At 44.7% G+C, this 26357-nt stretch overlaps 1 protein-coding gene across 2 annotated transcripts in view; it reads left to right on the top strand.

Annotated features, from left to right (window-relative positions):
- The first annotated feature begins 4294 nt into the window (after window positions 1-4294).
- p3h2 (prolyl 3-hydroxylase 2) overlaps window positions 4295-26357 on the top strand; it is a 44173-nt gene continuing 22110 nt past the window's right edge. The window contains exon 1 of one of the 2 annotated variants that reach the window (XM_005746756.2): window positions 4295-4994. In XM_005746756.2, the coding sequence (XP_005746813.1) occupies window positions 4578-4994 (417 nt within the window). In that variant the 5' untranslated portion in view covers window positions 4295-4577. The remainder of the gene's footprint in view (window positions 4995-26357) is intronic. The other variant, XM_005746757.2, reaches the window with a different exon arrangement.

Here is a 26357-nt window from a genome sequence, read left to right on the forward strand (position 1 = left end):
ACCTTCATCGTGCACAACCTTCACCGTGCACACCCTTCATCGTGCACAACCTTCATCGTGCACAACCTTCACCGTGCACACCCTTCATCGTGCACGTGCTCTGCAGAGAAAATAACAAGCTTTACAGTTTGGTAAGAGGGCGCCTCAGTTTCCACCATATAAATTGAACTTGTGTTATCTGCAGGGATATTTGTAACTGTTTTGTTACATTTTGTAACTTTGTAATATTTGTCGTTATTGATTCAGTTTTGTCAGTCGCTGTTCTTACTGTCTGGGAGCAACTGTGGTCGCATAATTTAAAATATTATTCAGATTCCAGTTTTCAGTAATACTCTGCTTGCTAACCACCACAGCTGTAAAATAAACACAGTGCCATAAGTTTAACATGTGTTCAGACTTTGCTTTAACACACAAACTGCATTTGGTTGAATATAAAAAGTCCATAAGAGTTTGTTGTTTGCTGTATCCAGGCAGCAGTTATCTTAAACGCCACAGTGTACAAGTAATGAGTGTGTTTTCTCCAGTGTATTCGTTTCCTTCCTTTCATACACTGTCATTAAATCCATTACTGTACACCAGAAGCGTTGACAGGGTTGCTCTCAGACTAGACAAACTATGGAACGACAGTAAGAAACCTACTTCTGTTCAGTCTGCATTTCATAGTCATCAGTGTGTAAAACCAACCATTTAAGATAAGCACCGCGTGAACATTTGTGTGGGCCAATATACAAGAGGAAGATCGAAGGATAAATACATGCTTTGATTTGATCATTTGCTCGGAGAGAAGAGTGAAATTAATTATTGGCAAATACACATTTGCTCCATTAGTGCGTTTCTAATTTGTGGAAACAAATGATCTCGCTCCTCACTCGAAACATAACAAGACGTGGGTGTGGATTTAAGTGGATGCAGACTCTGGAGGGAGTGGCCGTGTGCCGCACAGATTCCTTTCTGAACTGCCAGCAAAAGACTAACAGAAAGAAAGCAGTCGTCATATCTAATCACGGCCCTAATTCTCTCTGGCTAAAATTTAACGAGGTGCTGAAAACATTTTGGTTCGTAGTAGCACGATGCCATCGCATAGCTGCTGTACAGCCATGATGCAAATGGCTGCATCCTGGAAGATGATCAGGAAGAGGAGTACAGAAGTCTGGTGAGGAACTTCCTCACATGGAGTCACACAAACCACCTGCAACTCAACACCTCAAAGACCAAGGAACTGGTTGTGGGAGGTCCAGAGCAGGTCCACTGCCGGTTCAGATAGAGGAGGTGGAGGTGGAGGTGGTCAACAAGTACAAGTAACTCGGGCTGTGGGTGGACAACAAACTGGACTGGTCATGCAACACAGAGCACCTGTATAAAAAAGGCCAAAGCCGACTGTACTTCCTCAGGAGGCTGAGGTCTTTTAACATCTGCAGGAAGCTCCTGAGGATGTTTTACCAGTCGGTGGTTGCTGGAGTACTTTTCTATGCTGTGGTGTGCTGGGGGAGCAGCACAGCAAAGAAGGACTCATGCAGGCTGGAGAAACTGATCAGGAAGGCTGGCTCTGTGGTCGGCATGAAGCTGGACACTCTGGTGACAGTGGCAGAGAAAAGGACACTAAAGAAGCTGCTGGACATTATGAACAATGCTGGGCATCCTCTGCACACGGCCATTAACAACCAGAAGAGTCTGTTCAGTGACAGGTTGCTTCTCCCCAAGACAAGAACTAACAGACTTCAAAACTCCTTTGTCCCACACGCCATCAGACTGTTTAACTCCTCTCTGGAGGGGAGACAGGAGGACAAAGGAGGGGGGAACAACTAAGCTGCAGTGCCTCTTCACTGTGCAATGCTTTCAATGGTGCAAAACACTTCAATACTTGAAATGTGCAATTCCCTTGTATTCTTATTCCTATTTATTCTATTTATCCCTTTCATATATTTTATTCATATATGTCTCTGTATTTATATATGTGTGTATATATAAAATATTCTGCTCACGTTCTGTAACTTCTGTCAGTGCTGTGCTTTTGGAAACCGAATTTCCCAGAGGAACCCACCCGAGGGATTAATAAAGTTTAATCTTATCTTATCTTATCTTATCTTATCTTATCTTATCTTATCTTATCTTATCTTATCTTATCTTATCTTATCTTATTGTTGGTTTGAGCCCTGCTGATAGGAGAGGCCATTACAGTACAGTGAACTAACAGGCAGCATAGATACATGCTTTATGGTTGTTTACACCAAAAAGTCTCATTAGACCAGGCAACATTTTTACAGTCTTCTCTTGTCCAGTTTATAAAGTCCATGTCAAGTCTAACCTCAGTTTCCTGTTCTTAGCTGACAGGAGTGACACCTGCTGTAGCTCATGTGCTTCAAGGTTCAACTTGTGTGCATTCAGAGATGCATGGCTTCGCTGTTAGAAGTGGTTATTAGAACTACTGTTTCCTTCTTATTGACTCACAGCAGACCAGCCTTTGACCTCAAATGGCATCAACAAGGCATTTCCACCCAGAGAACTGTTCACACTGACAACCCTAGAGATCATTGTGTTGGAAAATCCCCCATCAGCAGTTTCTGAAATACTCAGAGCAGCATGTTGGGCACCAACAACCACCTTTCTTCCCCATTCTGATGCTCGGTTTGACCTTCAGCAGCCCATCTTAGCTATGCATGTATGCCTTAATGCATTGAGTGCATTGCTGCCATGTGATCAGTTGATTAGATTTGATTCAATCTGATCTGACGTCCTTTGAACAAGCACTTGGCAACAACGGGAAGAAAAAAACTCCTTTTTATCAGGAAGGAAGCTGAACCAGGCTCAGGGAGGGCGGAGCTTTAAATGCTCTGCCACTGCCAGCATAGACTGTCATCTACATTTCTTCCATTGAAATAAGATAAGATAAGACTTTATTGCTCCCACAACGGGGAAATTTTTGCGTCACCTCAGCTCAGGTACAGATATATGAAGGAAATACAAAAATACAAATAAGTACAATCAATGAAAAAAGTAAGATTATACACTATATACAATGGTAGCATACACACAAATAATTGACTTACTTTCAAAGATCATCTCAATATTAGAATATTGTATTCACAGCATATAGTAAACATGTATACAGCTCTAGTTTAGCTCATTGGTGTGTCTAAAACGTGTTGCACTGCGGTGTATTACATTCATTGGGCTCTTGTGGTTCTTCATATTATGAGTGATCGGTGTAAATCTCCTTGGTTTGACTGCCACCTAGTGGTGCAATCCACATACAGTGGCTTAATTAAATTAAGTAATCACATATTTCAGTTTGGCTTAATTGGTAATTAGGTCAATAACAGATGAAATAACATTTAAAAAACAGACTCACAAAAAACTGTCCAACTAAAGACAGTTGGACAGTTTTCTTACAGCTCTTTTATTTCGACTCTTCTTTCTGAAATTATATGTTTTATTTATATTCACCTTACTTCTCCATTTATTATTTATTAGACTTTCCCCCCTATTTTATCGATTCATCACATTTTTATTATCACTGAAATATCTGCTTTGTGTGCTTTTTATTTCTGTCACGTTTGGTTTCTTGCTTCTTTATAATTTACTTGTTTGGAGACCAGGAATAAAAGCTATGTAAATAAAAGTGACTTGACTTATCAAAGAAGTCTATGCAAGTGCTTTGACCTGGACTCTACTTTCATGTCGTTTTGTGGTGTTTTTAAAAAAGTGTTTGTACATCGAAAACCTGAAGAGGGAGACAGTGTCCACTGATGTGGGGAAAGCTGTGGGTCTGCGTCTGGCGGGGACTCGGAGCGAGCGCGTTTTTCTTTTGTTGACAAAGAATTTTCTAGTTGTTTCCTGCGCTCGCAGTATAACTGAATGTATTCTTAAACAGCGTAGCTGAGTTAACATGAGAGTTATTGAAGTTGCCCAAACAGCGTGGAAACGAAGTTTCGTTGATGTGGATGAGCTGAAGAGTTTGTTGTTTAGGACTCCCAGAAAGTTGATTCTGTTCATTTGGAAGGAGTGAGCGACGAAAACGTTTCTCCCTGTGAAGGCGACACATCCAGTGAACAGAACCAGCTTTGGGGGATTTGCTTACCTGTTTGAATGTCTCTCGGTTACTTTTGGAAACTCTTTAGGTCTGAGAAGTCAAATGTCTCCTTTTCAGTGTTTCTTTATGACTGAAAACATCTTCAGGTTTGTCTCAGTGAGCTCAAATTGTCTAAAACTGGAGATTTTGTTTTTTATCTCAATGAACCCAAACAGTTTAAACGGTGCATTCCTCCTTTAAACGCAGCGTTTCGTGTTTTCAACGTTGAATAAACGGGACCCACGGGACTGCCCGTGCTTCCCCGTGGGGGCTGTTTCCCTGTTACGAAAACGAGCTTTGAGTGTACCCTGGCCATTCATCTCGGAGGGGAGGAGTTAAAGGAGTGAGAGGGGGTCGTAACAAGTGCGTCCTCGATAAGTAATTATTCCATTTCCGCCTCGCTCGGCTGATCCCTCTGAGAGGAGCGCTTGGATGAACTGGAAAAGGAGGCTGAGCTGATTTTTGTGTGCTCTCCGCCTGCAGCTCCTCGCAGCCTGAAGAGAAGAGGATGGATGGAAACTTGTTTCCGACTCTTATCTTCCTCCCGGTCCTGCTCTCAGCCGTGTTGCCATCTTCCGCCGGTGTGCTGGAGCCGTACGACCTTTTATATGATAACGCGGTGGAAGCGTTTTACAGTGCCGATTATGAGAGCGTGGTGCGCTACATGGAGGGAGCGCTCAGCAGCCACAGACAGGTCCGGGCCACCAGAGTCCGATGCCGGCTGAGGTGCCAGGACCAGCATCCGTTAGATGAAAGCTTCTCGGATCTGCGCTTTTTCGACTCGGTCCTGCGGAGAGCAGCGTGTATGAACAAATGCATCGAGGAGAAAGTTGGCACGCAGTCTCTGCACAAAGTCAGCGAGGATGTGGTGCAGGACTTCAACAGGAGGATCCCGTACAACTACCTCCAGCAGGCGTATCAGAAGGTAAGGAGGGGGAGAAGGAGTGAACTGCTGGAGCTGAATGAGCACTATTGTTGTGGACTCGGCGGGGGAAGGTTTGTCTGGCTGGTCTGCTCAGCGCTACCTGCTGCATTCCTCATCAAAAAGGAAAAAGTTTCTGCTGCCTGACAACAAGAAGCAGAGAGACGAGAGAACAGCAGAGTTTTGCTTGTGCCAGTGTTGCGCAATGTACCCCACGTACACGGTGCGTGCAGTAGGTGTGTTATTGTTGCAAGACACGTTAATACACATCAAAGGAAAATGAAAGTATTTAGAAAAACACTTGCCAGTTTTCTTTTACTGAAAACTTGGCAACCATCACTTTAAGAGTCAAGATACGCTTTATGATCCCCGAGGGGCAATTTGATACCCCACGAAACACACCCACCCAGAAGACTCTACACGGAGCGCTGCTGCTTTGCGACAGTTTCACAAAGTGCTTCAATCCATCGTTGTTGTTCAGGCTGAGAGACCCAGACCAGCAAATATTAGAAGACTTTGTAAAACACAAATACAGCATTTTCATAAATACATTATACAGTAGATACACTGCTGAGCCAAAGTGACACTTTGTAATCAAGTACAAATACTTGGATTTTTCCACCAGCTCAGTTACCTGTAGATCAATCATGCTTGTCATGATAATGCAGCTCTATACATCTGTAGGCTGACAGTGATGCTCTCAGTCTCCATCCACAACAATGTGCTGTAACATAAAACTGTGTTGCTGTGAATGCTGTCGTGCTGATCTGTGCACTTTGTTTTACAGCAGTGCTTTGCTTTGTTTGGCTTTGCGGCTTCTTAGTGTGCACTGTTGGTTTTTCAACACGTTTGTGGGTTTTCGATCTCTCTCTTCCCACATCCACAGTGTTACAAAGCTGCTTGTTTGTATGAAGCGGATACATCAAGGTCCACTTGAAGTGCGCTGAACTAACAAATTCAGCCTGTCCTTTGACTTTTTCTCTTTGGACAGCTTCAGGTCTATAAGAGGCACAAATTAAGATGACGTCTGCATTATCACAGACTTTCTAAATGGAACTTCCCATGAGGCTCATCATTTGGTGAGCACAAAGCAAAGCGTGGGAACAATCTGAGAGAGAGATAAAGCAGGAGAGTTGGGAACAAAGTGTAATGGCTTATTCAGGCTCCGTGTGCTGCTTTTTGTCCCCCAAGGAGGAGTAGGTTTGTGTCCCTGGCAGTCTGTGAATATTTGTGGGTTGTCTGTGTACGGTTTCACCAAACTGTAAACACTGCTGGCCATTCTCATTAAAGGATGTTTAGAGAAAAGTTGGAAAGCCCCGTGTTGGTTTAGTCAGTCCAGTCACTGTTCTTCTTAGTTTGTGTGGGAGGGGGGAGAAAAGGTGAGGGAAGCGTCTCCTGGAGTTTTGGATGGATCGTGAGGACCAGAACTCTTCAACATGGCTACAGCTGTGACACGACTTCTTCATGTGTCCCTCAGCAGTAAACGCGTTAGCTTGGACGCTTTAATTCTTAGTGCAACTATCACGCGGCATGTGATTGTGCCAAACAAGCTAGGGCTGCCACGATTAGTCGACTAGTCACGATTACGTCGACTATCAAAATCGTCGACGACTAATTTAATAGTCGACGCATCGTTTGAAGCTTTGTAAGATCACAAAAGACGCAGGAATAAGTAGTAGGATTTAAGAGTGTAATAACGCACTGAAACAGAAGATGGCAGCACTGCATGTACAAGGATGCCAGCTGCCATTAAACCCCGAAGAAGAAGAAACTGTCCCAGAATTCATAGCGCAGCCCAGCTCAGTTTCCAACAATGGCGGCAGCTAGTTAGTTTTAATATTACTCTTATTATTCTTTCTGGGTCACAAAATAAACGTTTAACATATTTTCAGGCGAGAATGTAGCTGTGTAAACCTCAAATATCTGCTCAGTTTATCAGGACACCGCATATTTTCAAAAGCGCTCCAACGTTTTCGGAGACGTCTGTTACCCACTAGCTCGTTAGCTAGCCGGGGGCTAGGCTAACTAGAGCCGTGAGAACACCGGACTCCCAGCCTTCACTTAGATAACTTAAAAATGTTATTGTTTGGCTTTTTTCAGTATTTTATTTGTTCCTGAGTAAATCGGTTTGGCTGAGATTAAAGTTATAGTTTTTACACAGCTGAATAAACGTCAAGCAGACAGCTGATCATCAGAAGTGTGAGATGCTCCAGAATTTACTCCGGTGTCCTGTTATATTTTAGATAGCAAGGAGTTTATTAAACTCCACCGAAACAATCTGCAAATGTCATTAAAATGTAATAAACTATCATCTTGTCTTTATTGTTAGTTAGCACCGTAAACACTTAAAGCTGTAAACCAATGATAGTTATATAAGAGCAGATGCTGCTGGTGCAACCTACAGCTTGTAGGTTTTACGTCCAATGGGTGATGATCTGATTAGTCGACTAATAGCAAAAATAATCGGTGACTAGTCGACTATCAGAATAATTGTTTGTGGCAGCCCTAAATCAAGCTATAAAATGTAAGAAAGGAAAAACTGGAATAAGATTGTTTCATTGAAGTCAGACGAGGGCAGCTTGACCCAGCTGGCTGACAGCTGGCACCGTCCTCCCACATGTGGACTGCTGCTGACTGTAGACCAGCCCCACATGCCCAGGTGATGACACACAGCTGCTACTGTGGTAGGAAGTTGATCGTGTTAGGGCTGCTGCTTCGCTGTGAGGTGGTTTTTGTTCTTTCTCCTGAATCAGCAGCGAAAGATTCAGAGCTGAGCGCTCTCTCCTGTCTAGACGTGACTATAGACTCGACTTTACAGACAGATGCTCGTCCAGATATGACAACGTTTCTCTACGTCTGCAAAGAATCATGTTTTCTCTGTTTTGAGAACAAAATGGCACATAATGGTTCGTTTTTATTTCCCCACAAAAGGACGCACACACGCGCACGCACACACAGCCCTGCCTTTGCTGTTTTGACATCTTTGTGAGCCCTTTGGAAACAGCGAGCTCACCACAGGTAAGCAGGGGCAGAGCGGGGCTGCTCTGTTTGGCCACATTGACCATTAAGTGCACGCTGTTATAAAAAGGCGTGTTCCTGTAGTCTCTGACGCTCCGCTGTGCCACACCCTCCTCCTGACGCTGTACGGCATAATGTTGCTGTTGGGTGAAAGTCTCCGGCTCGCCCGTCGTTCAGCAGGGCAAATATTTTATTTTCCTTTTGTGGTTTGTGTACCTTTCTAAAAAAAGATGCACATCACCTTTTTTTGTAAGTATTAAGGGAAACTTGTGTAGCGGTCTTTGTGCGCTCGCTGAACTCTCCCAGCAACAGTTTGTTTTTAATCCACTGTTATTCCAAGAGCTGCTTTGAAAAACTTAAAACTTCTTTTTAACTTCTCAAAAAAGTTTCATGAAAGATTTTTCTTTGTTATGACAGTCGGTGGGGCAGCCATCATTCAGTCCCACACCACACATTTTAAATCTTCAAAGTTCACACCAAATACTGTGTGTGCTCAGGAAGCTTTCTCGTCCACTGTTTACGTCACCATATTCTCCCTGTGCATCTCTGCGGCGAGTCCAGCACTTCTACTACAATCAGCTTTTCTGGCATTTCACACTAGACCTATATCAGGGTTTCCAGCAGTTCACCAAAAACTTGGATGAGTCCGCAGTGTGCTCCAAGCCTGAAGGCAGCACGCTGGGAGTGAGGGCCTCAACCACAGCTCAGAGAAAATGCCCACAAAGGGCGCTGACGTGGCACTTTTGGATTTGTGTCACACCAAAACAATTGTTACACTCTAACTTGGCTTCATTGCTTTTGTCAATGAAATTCAAGCTGAAGGATGGCCTTTTTGATAAAATGGAGAAAATCCAGCACACGTGCAAACTTTAAAACAGGACACCAACTGAAAAGAAGGAGACCACGCTGAAGGGTGCAGAGAAAACCATCGATAATGAAACGACCTCCTATCAGCAAGCGCTGGGTGACAGTGGGATGGAAAAACTCCCTTTCAACAGGAACAAACTTCCCGTGGACCCAGGCTCAGGCAAGGGCGGCCGTCTGCTGTGAGCGGTTCAGGGTGAAGAGAGAAAAACACGACAAAAACACGTTGTGCAGGAGATTATTAATAACTAATGGTTAAGTTCAGAGTGATGCATAAACACACAGTGACGAAGAAAACACTCACCGGGTCACCAGGTCACCAGGTCACCTGATCCAGCCCTGCAAGCTTTAAAAGCAGAGATAGTGTCTGTCTCCTGAACCCAAACTGGGAGCTGGTTCCACAGAAGAGGGCCCTGAAAACTGAAGGCTCTGCCTCCCAGTCTACTTTTCTGTAGTCTGAAAGGGAAGTGCTGTGATTAGTTAAGCAGGTAAAAACATGTTGCATTAAAGTCAGCATAGTGGATGTTCTGGTCCAAAGTGAGCTGCGTCTCCCTTTCTCCATCGTGTACAGGTAATGGTCCATTATTACTGCTGTGGAGACATTTTCTCCTGCTTTACGTAATTTTCATCTTACTGTAGATTAAGCTGAGAGTTTTCAGACCCAGCAGGGCTCGTCTCAGACTGCCCACTGTCATTAGAGTCGTCTCGTACAGATTTGGGACAGTGGGATGGTCTAATGACCCTGTTGATGGGCTTTGTTCTAATAATGAACGGGACTGAATGCATCAGCAGTGATGGGAAAAATGCAAAGACTTGGCAGGAATCATGTAAATCTGTTCATTCGAGTTTACTTTTCTCTGAGAGATGAGAACAGAGGGAAAGCAGCTTTCTCACGATTTGTCCGACTGTCCCATTGATCTTTTCTGCTTTGAGGACTTTCCCGTGTCTCCCAGCATGGTGCTAGAACGTGGCAGCAGGTCAGGACACTCAAGTCTGCTGCTGGTCCTTGGGATAGTTTAAAACTCGACCTCATTCATGAGTACGATGATTTGATTACAGCACAGCTGGAAGGTCATGATTGCGATACTACTCCATACATCCTGTATGCTTATATAAAACCTCGGGTGTGTACGTGAATCAGAGAAAAGCTAAATGAAAAGAAACTGACGAACCTGTGAGACTCAAGCGCCCTGGGAGGCTGGGCCGGGGTCTGCTCCTTGTTTTGAGACGTCCACATTAGTTTGGACTCGAGATCCTGGACAAAGTGATTGTTTGTTAAGAAAGAATGAAAAGATTTTGTATTAAAAGCAGTGAGCCTGAGTCTGAGATGATGGTGTCGTCATCTGCACATAATAAGGGGACACGAGGGTTGAAGCACACAGAGAGTGAGCTCTGCATCTGGCACAGTTACAGCAAACAAAAACAGTCCAGCTGCTGCTGAGTCTGAGTCGTGCGTTTGTGTCGGCAGCACTCGTTCTGCGGTTGACCTGAGAAGTGAAGGAAGGAAGATGAGGAGAATTGAAAAGAGGAAACTATGAATGGCGTGTGTGTGTGTCTGCTCTTGGTCTCGAGCGTGTTCTGCTTTAGTCTGAGTGCAAACTAAAACCAGCAAGTTCTAGTTTTAGGTATACAAGACTTGGCTTGCCACTTGGTAACCATCTGTTAAATGGCGAGCCAAGAAAAGGTTGCCTCTGGGCGGTTATTTGGGGTTAACAAGACCAAGCTGCTGTCCAAATGAATGAGAGCCCTAACCCCCTTGATGCTTCAGGTCCACCTTAAAAGGTTTTAGCTGTGCTGCTGCTTGTGATGGATTCACTGGTGTTTCTTTAACTGTCACACAATGAAGATTAAATGGAAATGTTCCAAAAAACAAATGCGCTGCTGTGTTGTTCCAGTAACGGGGAAACAGGAGTGGTAAAACTGAACACCTCATTCAGAGTCAGAATGCTCCACACCTGCACCATCATAATGCCCTCCTGGGTGAAGCATGCTGCGATTTGCCCAGATGATCAGACATTGTGGCACTTAGCAGTGCCAAAGGTCTTCTGCATGACTGGATTTCAGCAGAGAACCCATGACAGGAATGTGGGGGCGTGGCACCTATATTGTTCTTGCCCTGATTAACAAACTGCTGCCGCAGAGCAGAAGGCTGGTTCAGGATCAGCTGAAAACACTGCGTCGGTTTGCAGTCATGAAAAAGACAGATGAATGGAGCAGAGTTGGCCTCTGTGGAAATGAGTCCAAGTAGAAGAACAGACGTAGTTGGATCTGACAGGAATCAGGACGCCTTCAGTTTGGATTCACTGACGGATTAGTCACACTGACCACATGGTGACTGCACCGTTTTCCTTTTTCATGAAAGTTCACAATATCCTCTTTATCCGATAAGCAGGATTTGGGCAAAAGCGGAAGACCAGTATTTAGACGTGTTCATGTGGATTTTGTCCCCCTTTTCTCACATTGAAGGGTTCGCATGCCTCTGATGGGGGCTGTCGATCTTTGTTTGGTGGCTTTGAAACGTCTCTGTGGTGTCTGAGCACAGAAACCTGAGTTAGCGTGGAAAAAGTCGGTTTGCATTTACACACTTTTTTTTTCACTGATTTTGGTAAATCGTGAGGTGTGTTTTGGTAGATGGGTGGGAGCCACATTTATGTCAGTCAAGTGTGTCAAAGCACACAGGGAGGAGACGCACAAAGTGTGCCTGAGTAACGTGTGTTGACTTTCCCAGAAAAATACTAAAGTCAGCTTGGGATGGTCTGGAGGATGCTGCAGACAGAGCTGCCTGCTGACACCACGAGGAGGGACTCACAGATAATGAATTACAGACTACATTGATCAGTTGCATACCCACTGGCATGCCCGCTGCTAAACTCCATCTCCCCTGCTGCTGTTTTCTTTTAATCAAAATGTTTGCTTGTGCGTAGCCAGCGGTCACTTCAAGAGCTTTACTCGTTTGCTTATTCAGACTAAACATTTTGAACAATTGAACTGTTGGCACTGGTTTAAGCCACGTTAGCCAACATCTCAAAGGAGGTAGAATACTCATCGGGTTGTGATGTGTCTCATATCCAGCCCACAGCTTGTTCTGATAAATTGTGCGGTCGCATTAAGTTGGTTTTGTGCTCGACCACAATAAGTTGTGTGCCGTTAAGAGTGGAAACCGCAAAGAAGGGCGAGTGCACAGGAACCTGAATCTTCCTCACTAAAGTGGGTAAAATGACTCTTGATGGCAGGAGGTTTGTGGTGCTTTGTGTGAGGTCCCAGCTGCACAGAGCTGCAGGCCTCAGAGCAGAGTAAGGTCACATGCCTGTTATCCCCTTTGTCTGTTTGGTTAAGCACACACGACAATGGCAAGATGTGAGTGTATACATTTCCACTGAACTAGCAAAGCAGAAGGTAACTGATACTGTTCTGCTGTTGTGGTTCTGCTTGGGCCGAGCTGTGATCGTCTCCACCCTCTCGACCTCGCTGTGTTGACAATAATGGGTTTAGCTCGAGGCTTGTGCAAGTGTAGTTTGGCTGTAGCGCTCCAAAAGGAGTGCAGGGATAAAGCAACACAGCTGTGCTGGGCCCTGTGTGGCTTGTGTCTTAATGCACAGTGAAGCTGTGTGGTAACCTGGCTGATGTTAAGAGCTGAGGATCTAATATGGGTCCAATAGTCCTTACTGACTCTGGAAACTGGAGACCTCGTCACCAGGAGATGGGGTTTGCCCAAAACTGAAGCATGCAAGTTAATTCTGAGGTCTTTATCTTAAATTCCAATGCAACGTGGAAAACACATCCCCTAAATGCTTGGGGAAATGTTTGTCCTCTGTTCTGCCTAAAAAGCTGACGTGACTGTTGTCTTTGGTTCAGTTGTGTGGTCCACACCAAAGCTCTCACACCAGTGTGAGCAGGAAGTAGCTGAAAGTGAAGTGTGTCTAATGTCCTTTCCTTTTGGAGCTTTCACCAGGCTTCTCATTAATATTAAGAGGACAGTTTATTTGCTTTGACCCACAGCTGTTTCCAGGAACATCCAATTTAAAGTGTTGATCATTTATCAGCCCAGTCTGCTGTCATCAGGCTGCACACAGGGTCCCGACATGTGCACACATTTACGTAGCATTCGTTTTACCACAGGAACAGCGGGCAGTGTTGGGAGATTGTCCGGAGTTGTCTGGTTTTTATCACAGTGGGCACACGCTGGGAGGTGGTCTGCTTCAGCGAGGTTTTGGTTTAATCGAGGGTGTTGAGCAGAGCACGTGCTTCTCACATGCTTCCTCTGAGATGATCGACCATGTAGGAAGCTCGAAGACTAGAAATAGGTTTAACATCCTGCAGAGCTGCAGTGCATTTGCTGAGTTTAGCACAGAAGAGACTGGCATACTGTAGACGGTTATCAGACTGTGCTGTAAATGTCCCACTGCAGATGTTTTTCCTGAGCATACAAACACAGCCATGCAGCTGCATCCACCCTATGCTACACATCACCAAGATGAACAGCTGGCAGGGCCACGCCTTCCTATTTCCAGTTTGCTCAGATCGTTCCTTTTGACTCTTCACTACCAAAGAACCAGCGGGACATCCTGATGCTCAGCATTGCTCAGACCTGCTCCTTTGTCTTTAGAGAACGTTTTTTCTCCCCAGTCATGTTTTCACGATCCCATGTTGACCTGACCCTGGGTGTTACTGACCTCGGGGCCTTCACATCTGCTGTAGATCTCTGAATTGTAACGAATAACAGAGTTCAACAGGCAGCCAACGACAGGCCTGTCTGCTTCATCACAGTGATGTGACAGCAGTGGGAGAAAGGAGGAGAAAGTGTGCAACCAAAGGGACTTTTGTCCTTTTTGGCTGCACATTATGTCATCTGTAGCCAAGCAGAGATCCTTCTCTGAGGTCATGGACCAATGACATCATGGGTAAGCTGCTGGTCTGAATATTTTGGGTAAACTTCATGTCATTTGTAAGAATAAGCCGTCTAAAAGCACTGGCTGTCATATCACAGAGATGCTTTATAACATCACATTTCCCCGTCTTGTTTACACCATTATACATGGTGCTTACACTAAAACAACACTGTTGATTACAAAAATAATGCATTCGTTTCTAAATGAGAAAATAGCACAAGAACGCTGCGAGCAGTTATTTTAAACCCCAACATATGTGGAGTTATGTCTCGAGCCAGATGAACCTTTGCTATAAATGAAGGATTTCCACCCAAGCAGCCGCATCGCATCATCTGTGAAACCCAAATCAGTTTTTACATCAGCTCCCGCTCGCACCTTTTTATTTTCTTAGACTGATTAACGGCTGAAAGTGTGAGACAAACAAACGCATGCAGGACTTAAAACCTGGACTGGGCAAAAGTAAAAAGTTCAAAACAAATGAATTTATGCGTCTAATGGAAAGAGTCTGTTCAAAACGGCCAAGAGAAGAAGGCTGTGTGTATGAAGACGCCCGCTGGTCTGGAAAGCTGTGAGCTGCCTTTCATCGTGTGGACGTGAGCGAGGGACTAAGGGACACTGCGTGCTAGTCAAAAAACAAACGTTTTATGTCATGAAATGCAACAAATCCATTTCACTGCGATGTGTCAATAAACCCAAACATACTTTTCGATGGAGAGGTCGGTCAGACACAAGCAAATCCAGTCGTACGCCTCAGAATTCGATCAGTCTGCCGCGCGCTCGAGCCAGTGAGACACAAAAACCGGTGCACGTACAACGCTGTCCTCAGTGCCACCGCGGCGTGTCTGTCCACGTTAAAGGAAGCCCGCTCTGACTGCAGAGGTCTGTCAGGTCTGTTGTAGCAGCAGGACTGTGCACACTGACAGTAGGACGGGCCTCCTGTAGGTCTCCTCTGAACGGGCCTGCTGGGTTGGCACCACAAGCATTTCGCAGCATCATGTTAATTAATAGCATTATAATAATAATGCTTTGTCATTCTTTATTCTCACGGGATGGTGATGCATTCAGTGAAACTCTCCTGAGACCTTAAAGGAAAGCATTTACTGCGGTGACAGTGAGCAGGCGAGCTTTTTCTTTTACGCTTTTATAGTCAGACTTCTGTTTGCAACAACAGATATCCTCTCATGGCTAATAAAAGCGAGTTTAGGCACATCCTCATCAGCTTCATCTTTCAGGACTAGACGCTGTCTGTTATTTTTTTATTTTTAATAATACAGTGTACAGGTCTGTGAATTCTAGTTAGCAGAACTGAATGTGTATTTATGTGTTTGTGATGATATAATGGCAAATGAATTAAAACCAGAACCTGCAAAGAGATAATGATAAGTAAGATATATAATGTAATATGAAGTAATAGTTACATTTTTGTAGGTAACATGTTACCTCATCGCTCCAGTTTTAACCTCGCTGAGTCACATCCAGAGATCCAGTCTGGCTGATACACACGATGTAATGTTTGTGTACTGCAGCGTGTTCGGCCTGTTTGAAACACGTCACCACACTCTGATGCTGTCTTTTGGTTCGCTTTGGATGTGTTTGCATTCAGTTTGACAGTTTAGCAGTGGATGGTTTGGACGAGCGGCTGATATGAAGCGCTCTCTGCGATGTGACGTCACATGAACGTAAACGTTTTTTCTCCCACTGGGATTTTGAGAGCTGCCACTTCAAGACGATGCATTACATCCTGACACTCAGTGAAAGAGAAGACACGAGTGTCGACATGCAGATGGCATTGTTAGACGGAGCGATACGGGAACAAACGCTTCCTCCTGCTGTAATCGTAAACATTATGCTGAAAGCAGAGTCGCATTCTTTAGTCTGACGTCCATCCCGAGCGTCTCCAGTGTAACCATAGCTACGCCTGCTCCGTATAGCGAGGTGGCGTGTTTACAGTCGATTATTGTCTTGTGCCTGGAGCTGCTTTGTTGTGCCGTCTCTGCTTCCTGTTTGCTTAATCTCTGAGTTGTGTGGTTTTAGTTATGGAGGATATTACTGATCCTTACGAGTCCTGAGAAAGACGCGAGGATCCGAAGGTTCGCGGCTCGATTGCACAGAGGACAAAGGAAAGCCTCTTCTTGTTTCGCTCAGTCATTTTCATAATTAAAACTGAATTTGAGAATTGAAACTGAATCTGCTTTTGATGAATATGTTGCCATTTTCTTCTGTCCATGCAGAGGTCGTAATTATCGACAGGTCTTTGCATTTCCACCCGGTAACTAATGATAATGAGGGTTCAGCCAGTGGAACGATGTCCTTCTTATTTTCTTCTCCTGAACAGCAGCCAACTATTTTTATAGATTAGAAGGCTCCAGTGTCTCTTCTCATGCAGCAAAATGTCTGTTTTGTAAGAATGTAATAGTTGCACGATTATCTTTGTTGCCTGGTGTGGAAACATGGCCCATCCAATGGATTCGACAGGCCTCTTAATTTAGCAGACACAAATACTTGGAGTGCTTTAGGTCTGGCACAGAGTTACTGCTCGGGCGGGAAAGGTCGAGGTCCTGACCAGCCCTTAGTTTGTCTGCAGCGTACGTTTCTATTCACAGCCACGGTCAGACTCAACAAGAAGCAGCCCACAATGCATTGCAGTATTGCACATGAACATGCAACATGGGAACACGGTATGTCGCATTACCTCAAGCCTGATGTTGTTTTGTGCTCATTGTCTTAGAAAAGCTGCCCTACAGCGTCGTGTTACTGCTGTCGTACTTGTTATGGTGTTACAGGACATTTTCCTTCAAGAGATGATAAAGAACATTTTTAAGTTTTAGATTTGAATCTTCAATATTTACTTTGCTTCAAGCTAAGTCCTAGAAGCATGCTGATAATAAACACATCAGCTTAGGCTGAATGTTTCTAAGCAAGGGTGTTACGTTCCCCTAGATGGGTCCAGGCGGTGAGGGGGAAGTAACAAAAAGTGTCCGGGTCAGAAAAAGGAGTCAAGGAGGCAAAAGGGTTAGATTAAATAGCTTTATTAAAGTAGCTCAACTAAAAGAGATGGACAAGCCGCTATCACTATTTAAGAAAACAAACAAAACTCAGGCGTTGGTCAATAAAGTAAAACGTAAGCCAAAAAGAAAGAGAGCAGCTCACTAGCTGCAAACACAGACATGCAGCTCACTAGCTGCAAACACAGACATGCAGCTCACTAGCTGTAACCACACTAACAGCACTCTGGCCCAGAGCTCACCTTTCCCTGGGCTTAAATACTTTTAATTACTGATGTGAGTCAGCTGTGTAACAGGGAAAGGTGGCACCTCAGGCAGAAGAGGTGGTGGGACACGCCCACACAGGCACCTTCAGGAGGAGGCCCTGCTAGGGCCGTAACAAAGGGTCCGAACTCTGTTTACAGCCACAGCAAACTGCAAGTAAACAGCTGATGTATTGAAGCAGGCCAAGCTCACTGACTCAGAGAAATATATTCTGTGTTTGGGGGTTTGAGTAGTGTCGTGTGGCGCTAACTCGCAACAGTAAGCTGCACTGTGCCATTCCAACATAATGGTTACTTAATGATTTTCACTACATATTAGAATATGCTGTGATTTACAGCCTGTGCTGTTGTGTAACTGTGCTATTAAGTGGTGTAAATGTGGAAACTATGCGCTGCTGAGTGGGGCCGTGGGCTGAGAACAATGCATCGTTTGTATACACTTCATGGCTGCATCAGAAACAACCTCTGTAGAGCAACCATGCCACTTATTGTGGATGAGGTCCTGCTGTTTTCACACCCGAGCAGATTAGAAACATAAATCCAAAGAAGCCTTTTAAGCATATACTGAGCAGACGTGCACTTGGTTTACAGCCAGCTTTCTGTACATTTTTCCATGGAGCCACAACGTGCTGACATAGCAGGAGATTTCCTTTCATGTCGCTTTCCTGGATGACCAGAAACTTGTAAAATAAAACAGATTTTCTTTTTAAAGGCCATACGGTGTAGTTAGTGTTTTTGTTAATTATAGGTGTCAAGCCCTAAGATTATCTCACTGGTTCATGGTGAATGTTTGTGAGAGTGTAGTGTTCCTTGGCACAGCTGAAATCAATCATAAGCTGTGTCTGTAATTAACTGACTTTCTTACTTTAACCGTGACTCACGTGCAATGGAGCCCAGCGACATTTTGGATGTCGGTCAACAGTGTGGAACTACTCACGACCGTCTTTTACTACTTTGCTACTTCTTCTCATTTAGACCAGATCAATATATTAGCTAAAAGATAGCCTGTCTGTAAGCCACTCTTCATGTTGAAGCACTTTAGCATCATAACTCTCACAGCTTGTTTTTCTCCAGACAGAAGTGACAAAATGTAAAGAATTACAGTTATCAGCTGCTCGCCAGTGTTGTGGCGATACGATCTCAACGATCTTCACTCGCTGTGTTTATGCGCCACATTGCCTTCAATACTTAATTATTAAACTCTGTCTTCCACAGTGTGTAATTTGTCCCGTGTCCCTCCCGTCACCACAGATTTCTGGATGTACTGTACTGTCAGCTGGTTCTGCCGGAGGTTTCTTCCTGTTAAAAGGGAGTTTTTCCTTCCCACTGTCGCCAAATGCTTGCTTATGGGGGGGATCATCTGTATTATCACATAGTGTGTACCTTACAATATAAAGCACCTTGAGGCAACCATTGTTGAGATTTGGTGCTATATACTGTATATATATTTAAAAAACTGAATTAAGATGCATTAAGATGTTTTTTGAGGTGTTTTTTTATAGGATATAATATAATAAAAAAATACTTCGAATCATTTAGAAATGGTGTAATATCGCATGAAGTAGGGGAAAAAATAAATTCTTCCTAAAATTAGCGTCCGCCTCAAAAAGGCTGGCATACGTCTGGCGATATTAACGAAACCCACGCAGAAACTCACCTTGTGGGTTGGTTACTAAGCAGCAGTGGGGATACAAACAGACCCAATGACAGGGCTACTTCTCTTTGGGTCAGTGGTTTATAGCATCTCTTCATCCAAGAGGAATTTTTACATGGTTTGGGCAGAAAGCTGAACCTTTGAAACTGTGTCACTCTGACGAAATGAGTGGTTAGTTCCCCCAGAGAGTCTGTAACATGGACTCGTATTAGGGCCAGCGACTTTCTATACAGTAGAGCCATTGTGCAGAAATGTCTTCATGACATCATGTGGATGTTGGACAGTAAACAACTCTCCTTTTGTTTGCTATAGTCTGTGGGGAAAACGCTGCTCTGGGCTAAAAACGTGAATTTAAGTTTTGCAGCAATGACGACTTCATTTGTTCATCACGTTGGAGCTGGCACTAGATTCAGACAGCAGGCCGGCTTTATCCTTAAATAAGAGCACATTAATACCTTCGTAGAAGATGCTCCATGTATAAAGCAGCCTCTTCATCCTGTCTGCCTCCTCACTCAAACTCCAGTGTGGGCCTCCACTCGGTGGCTCTGTCACAGCCAACAATCACAACCCTTCTTGTCCTCTTACTTGCCGTTGGCGGTGTGGTTTTCAGCAGCATGCAGACGTGTCATACATACAGTGCAGTCTGGGTCATTCATGTTTCCATGGCTTTACAGTACAGCCTGGCTGTGGTTGATGGCACAGGCGGTGAGGTTTCGGTGCACCGACAGCGAGTGGGAGGCTTCCACCCGGGCTGCACGTGTGGCATGAAGGGCAAGCTCTGTAATGGCCTCAGACGCTGCACTGCTGCCAGGTCAGAGTGAGCTCATCTGAATCCGTGGTTCCAAATGTTTGGATGGGATTGTTCCCAGTTCCCACCAAACACATGAAGGAAATTATACAAACTCTTTTTCCGCTTTTGTTCAGTATGTGTCAGCAGGTATGACAACAAAACAAATGAAGCTGTTTATAGCTGGCTATAAAAGCCATGACATCATGAGGAGTACTCCCCATTGGATGTAGGAATGAATGAACTGGATCGTCCAGCAGCCAATAGACAGTTTTCCTCACACGATAACAACTTCAGGGTCTCGTTAAGGAACTGTGGCTTAGATCTATAAATGTTTCACTGAGTGAACACCATAACAACAAATTTACTGAAGTATACGTGATATTGATGACATCAGCCTGCACTCTTGCTCATTAACACACCAGACACACCTCCTGACTGGCTCTGGTGTCTCCTGTAAAGGTGATCTGGTTGTAGATCAGTTCAACTCCTCTGTTATTTGGGTATCACCAGTTCAAGCACACATTTGGCCTCAATGCAGTTTATACTGTATAAAGTTTATAAGGTATAAACCTTACAGTTTATACTGTAAGGTGATGACCCTACAATATTAGAGGGAAAACCTCAACAACCTAATGATCCTGATGAACAAGGACTGGGTGACAGTGGGAAGGAAAAGCTTCATTTTAACAGGAGAACCAGGATAAGTGCGGGGCAGCCACCTGCCTGTTGGAGGATGAGGATGGTGTATACACAAAGAGCCTGTAGGAGAATAACAGGGAAAGTTCTGGATCAGCTGATCCAGACGGTAAGCTTTATCAAAAAAAGCAGAGAGTGTCTGTGTCCTGAATCCAAACTGGGAGCTGGTTTTACAGGACACGGGCCTGGAAGCCTCTGCCTCCCATTCTACTTTTGCAAAGTGCTCTACTGGGATATTGGGAATATGATGGGATGAATTTCTTAAGGTAGGCTGATGGAGCCTGGTTATTCAAGGCCTTTGTATGTGAGGATTTTTAAGTGAAGCTAAATTTGTCCTGTGTTTAAGTGTTAAGTAGACCTTCACTGACTTTTGTCATGTCAGAGCAGGGCAGGGGGATGTTTCTTGTCTTAGGTGTGCTTTATCAGTCCCACCTCTTACAGCTGTCATGGCTTGCTTTCAAACATCTGTGGTTATCCTGCAGGCCTAGGAAACACGTCGGGGGGGTTATTACCTACGGCACCAAAGGGTTTTTCCAGCACTCGGAGCATGTGGGTGGATTCCTCAGTGAAAGTTGAGACACATACTCGTCACCCCCGCTTTGTAATTTAGGCATTGTGCTTTGGGACAAACACACATGTTGTAAGTGTGTTATTATGTTTTCAGCTGCTAACACAAGCATTCCTGTGCAGCGCCTCCTCGGGCTACATCACCCAGTGTGCGTTTCCACTGACGGTGAAGAATGTGAGCCTTTTATGATGGATTACTTTTTTCCTTCTTCTTGCCTGTTTCCATCTATTAGTCTTCCTCACAATACTGCACATGATGAAGATCACAGCGTTGACACTGAAGCCAATGAAACCCAAACAAACGTCTCTGGAATATCGTGTCTGTGGATCGCAGCTAATGAAGTTAATGGAAAGAGCAGTCGTGGCCGGAGGCTGTGTCACATCTCTGTCCTGGGTGGACGCAGACAAGAAAATGGGAGAAAAAAAGGCAACATTGGAGCTGATTTCTTTCTCAGGAGCTCAACAAGAGCCAGCTGTGAATGGAGAGGAAATGAGATCAGCCTCTTCTTAGGAAGTCATATTTCTGGATCTGCCCCCACATACATCAGCAGTAATGATGATGCATTTCTTTCCCGTGTTTGTGTAGAAGGTAGCGTAGGAAAAGCACCTCATGTTGGCGACACTCAAACTTTTCCACACAGCTAGCTTTGAGAGGTCTGGTGGTATGTTTCCTCTCCAGATTGTGGGGGATTTCCTCTCGCCCCCCTGGGACATCCTGTTATCTGAGTTGTGACTCATTGGAAAGGCCTCATTTCAGTGACTGGACTTTTTCTTCCCCCTAGATTAGTGTAGTTGATTGATTCGAGGGCAGTTTTTCTTATCTTCACGTTACGCGGCCTCGCTCTAGGTGTGAATGCCGGTTCATGCAAGGGTAAGACAAGGCAACCGATCCATCATTCCCTCGTATCACTCGAGCAGCTGTGTGTGGGATGACTTTGGTCTGGCCAAGAGTAAACACATTCTTGTGCAGAAGAGAAATTCAAATAACAGCTCCAAAATTTACTTTTTGGTTGTGGAAAATACGATTTTGAGGAATTTGGACGAAGTCGCTGCAAGTTCACCTACTTGGACAACAAAAATAGTTTTCAGTCTCGTTTTGAGGTTATTGACTGATTGGTGTGAACGTCAGCGCAGCTCTGACACTGTCGTCACATCTTTAAGTCCTGCAATACGTCCAGCATTGTGGCTTTAAAATTCCTGAATGGACTGAGATGGGACGAGGATTTGTCCTTCAGATGCTACTTTGTTGTGTCCTTTAGTTTATATTTCAGTCGTCCAAATGGGATTGACGGTTTAATGGGGCCTCGGCAGATCCCGCTCCGCTATAAAAGTCTGACCTCAGAAGTCTTTTTGCCCTCGGCTCCTATAATTAAGCACCATGAAAACAGATTGATGCTTAATGTGTCACATAAGTTTTCTCTTTGTGCTGTTAGAGAAAGTAGAGCAATGTAGGCCAGCGGTGCCCAGCTGTGTCTCTTTTTGTTGCTCCCCCCCTCCCCGTGGACTCTTATTTATGTTACTCTTGTAAAGTCAGACCCCAAATATGCTTTTTTAGCGCTGACACTAACAACAAAAAGATCCTGACGAGTTTTTAAGACTCACTGTTTTTATTTTCTAAGCCATCATCCAAAGGCTGAGACCGATAATATGTTTGAGCCAGACACAAACATGTGGATGCTTCAGCTGTCTGCACACAACATCCACATGTTTGCCTCTTTCTTGTCTGAAAAACCAAATCTCAGGTTCATGATTAATCTGGAGTTCCTGGAAGTCTTGGCTCAGACTCTGAGTCTTGTCCAAGTTTAGCCTCAGACATTTTCCACTCTTCATTTCCTCCTTTGCAAGAACTTGGAGCAACGATCGCATGTAGTGTGTCTGCGTCTGAAGAATGATCTTCAGGATCAATATCCTCGACATCATGGAAATGGAAACAAAACAGTCTTATGTCATGTTATGTCTTATGTCGCACATGTGCGTGCGCCCCAGGGTGGCTGTGGCTACAATGTAGCTGCCATCACCAGTGTGTGAATGGGTGGATGACTGGATGTGTAAAGCGCGTTGGGACTAGTAAAGCACTATACAAATACAGGCCATTTACCAATTACCATGTTTGACCTTTGACCTTTTATCTGTAGGTACTGCATTCTCAGAGGTCTTCACAGCTACAAATCTTTGGCTACGATCTGAAACAGACCAATGAAACGTTTCAGCTCTAACATCTCTGAGATGTTAACAGCGACAGCGCTTTTATCAATTATGTAATTTCAGCCTAAAAACTTTCCCCAAACCAAACTCCTCCAACAGGAGGATATTCAGTTTAGTTATTTTGGTGTTCAGCAGCAAAGCCCTCCTGCACTTTGGCTCCTCCAATCCTGCGTGCTGCACACGACCAGTTTATTTAATGTTGTTTTGAAAGTTTCACTGGCACAAACACCAGCTGGACAATCTGTTTATTGTCCCAAAAGTCTGTCAGCTTTGGTCGCCAAATGTTTTGTCGGGAATTTCCCTTCGTCCTGGATTTCTCTGGCTCGTTTGTGAATGGTATTATGAGTTACGAGTATTTCTGGGCCTTTTGAAAGGTTTTCAGATGTTGAACACATTACTTGATAATTCTGTGAACTGGAGCGACGTGTATGTGAAACAAAGGGAGTCGTGAAGGGTTCTGCTGCCCGCTCTGCCATTGATGACCTAGATTTTTCAGAGAACAGAAGCAGACCTCTTGTAACGAACAGATGTGTAATCCAAGTCCTCCCGTGTGTTTATCTTTGCCAAACCACTTCCTCACAGTTTATTAATAGGGCAGAGTCCCAGACCTGGAGCTGAGACGTCACCTCTGCATTTGCAGCTCACGCCCGACAAACATCTCAAAATATTCTCCGGGGTTTTATTGTAGCTGAGGACCAGAAGCTGCTCTTTGAAATGTTTATGACAGCTGGCAGAGTCGTCGCCCTGAAAATAAGTTTGAAGTCGAGCAGTGTCAGAGCTGCCAGACTAACAGAGTACACACACGAGGCCACCTGTGCCCCTCCCACCCAAGGGTCAGCGCTTATGGTAATTTAACCTCCTCGCTCTGTTACTGAGCAGCCTGTAAGCTCTCAGTCCCTGTCGGGAAGCTGGAGCACTCATGGGTGTAGTGCAGATGCACAGGATCATCCACGAGCAGAGGATGCTCAAATAAACCTCTGCTGAGGTGTAGACATGCAAGGCTGCACACAAACACATGCGGGACATGCTCTGTGGCACTAAATCAACACTTTTATCTCACTCTGCCTACACACATCTCCTGACCCGATACTCTAGATTAACCTCTGCAGATGTTTCGGTTGCATTGCCTGATACTGCAGCACTGCAGCAGGACCAGCGCAGACTCGGAGGTGCTGATGGAAATCTCGATGTGCTTCATGACGGCTGATACTGAGGCTTCAGCTGCCGTCAGTCACTATCACGAGTGACACTTAGAGACACATACAGAAACATTTACCAAGAGGACGGGCCTGTGGTCGATCCTGGATGTATTTAAAGAGCAAAGCAGCAACAGTTCAAAGGCTGCAGCTCTGGGTTCATAATGTTGCTGCAGAGGCTCTGTGGCTGTGGGCTTTATGGGGCCCAGAGGCCACAAACACCAGAGTTTTAGCCACTTTGTCCTTGTTTGATTTGTGTTGTCATCGGAGGGCGGGGCATTCCTGGTGGTTTCCTGGTAACGTCCACGAGCTCCACCCTTCAAACGCGGTTGTCGTGGTGTCATTTATCTTTGCTGTGGTGACAGTCATGAAATATGAACACGAGTCGGATGGATTTGAATGTTTGTGCTTAATAACTGTTGGCCTTTTTCTCTTTTGGTTGCTTTTTTCCTTTTCAGTGTTTCGTGCAGTCCTGCAGGCGTTTAATCAGGAGGCAGAGTTTGAGGCGCTGTGAGGCTTTCAGTGTTTGTGGCCACGTAGGATTTGTTACAACCAGTGGCAAACAGTTGAGGACCATCGGCAGACTGCTCCATGGGGGGTCTCTGACCCACTCGCTGTCCACCGTCACCTACCTCGCTGTGGAGACGTATTATTCTGGTTACAGGGGCTCAGCTTTTTTTCAGTACTCATGGAGACACAGACACACTTCATATTTCTTTAATTTTGCTGTGGAATAAATACCAAACGTGCTCTCACTCAAACTTGGGGGGCAGGTTAATGGAAACGCAGAGCGGAGGCATGCGAGCGCTGCTCTTCTAACAACGAACAGAGGACCTGAAGTCGAAACAGGTTTCTGTAGTGAGGCAGGGAAATCCTGTAATCATATTTAAGGCCTGAAGGAGGAAGTGCACGCCGCAGGTCTGGATTCATGATTGTAAGATAGGAGCAGTAAAGTTTTCTAGATCATTTCATCTCTGTAACTGTGACATAAATATTCAGCCGCCTCACGGTTAACTTGTCTTTCTTTGTCCTTCACGCTTCCCAAAAACCACAAACAAGATTCCACTGTGCAGTTTAGGAGCACTGACCTTTTAAAAACATCCTTTCTCCACGGCAGCACTATCACATCTCACCCTTTGTAACACTTTTTGAGCCTGTCAACACTTTTGATGACGTTTTACATCAAGATTTGCTTTAGAAATGCAAAAGGAAATAAATAGTCCTTATCTAGGTTTCAACAGTGGAGATCAAAGTTAGCCGACTACCTGTTGATTTGATGACAGAGAGCATCACAAATACTACAGTAAAAGATGCTACGATTGGTCCACAGTAAGACGAGGAATTAGGTGCACAGACTAGAGTCGAGTACTTGACAGTTTGTGCTGCGGTAACTTTACAGCCGGGCCTCAGCTGTAAATTGCATTTGGCCGAGCAGAGAACCTGTAAAGATGTTCTGCTTCCAGCTGATTTTAAACTGAAACTCTGAACATGAGCAGCTTCAGGTTATGTATTCAGCATAAGGTGATTCAGCCAAGCAAAGGCTCACTAACCCATTAGTCTTGCCTCATCAAACAACTGGTGGTGAATGAAGACATGTTGTCCTATTGTTTCTGTTACCCATCATCTGTTCCTCCTGACTGTTGGACACGGACTTTGAGTCAATAAAATCCAGAGATTTCATATTAAATTGACTCTTAAGTTAAAGATAATTCAATAAATATGGATTTTTAGGTTATGTTGTATTTATGTTGTAATTATAAATGTCACTAACCAGTGAAGCTGGTTTGGATCTGAATCGACACCTGATATTCTCCCCCCACTATGCTCCATGCTTCCTCCATGACTACCTGAGAATGCAAAGCATGCATGTTCATGCGACGTGTCACCTCTGGGTCATCAGCCCGACACCTCCGCGACCCCTGACCTCAGACCTGTCCAGCTCCTCGCAGCCAGGCCCATCAAATAACAGGGCCGGTAGGGGGCGAATGCCTCTGCAGAGGATGTGACCGCAAACAGGAAGAGGGAGACAGGCACAGACCTGCTTGGTTAGACTTTTTTCCTTCTTTTTACGGTGACTGCAGCACAAACCTCTGAATTCCACTGCTGTGGAAAGATGCACGGACACAAACAAAGCCTCAGGTCTGACAGGTTCCCATTAAAATGTCTCATAACCATTATCATGTGATTTTACGTGTGTGTGTGTGTGTGTGTGTGTGTGT

Source organism: Pundamilia nyererei, unplaced genomic scaffold (genome assembly GCF_000239375.1).
Source record: "Pundamilia nyererei isolate P.nyererei 1_Seehausen unplaced genomic scaffold, PunNye1.0 scaffold00183, whole genome shotgun sequence".
NCBI classification, from domain to species: domain Eukaryota; kingdom Metazoa; phylum Chordata; class Actinopteri; order Cichliformes; family Cichlidae; genus Pundamilia; species Pundamilia nyererei.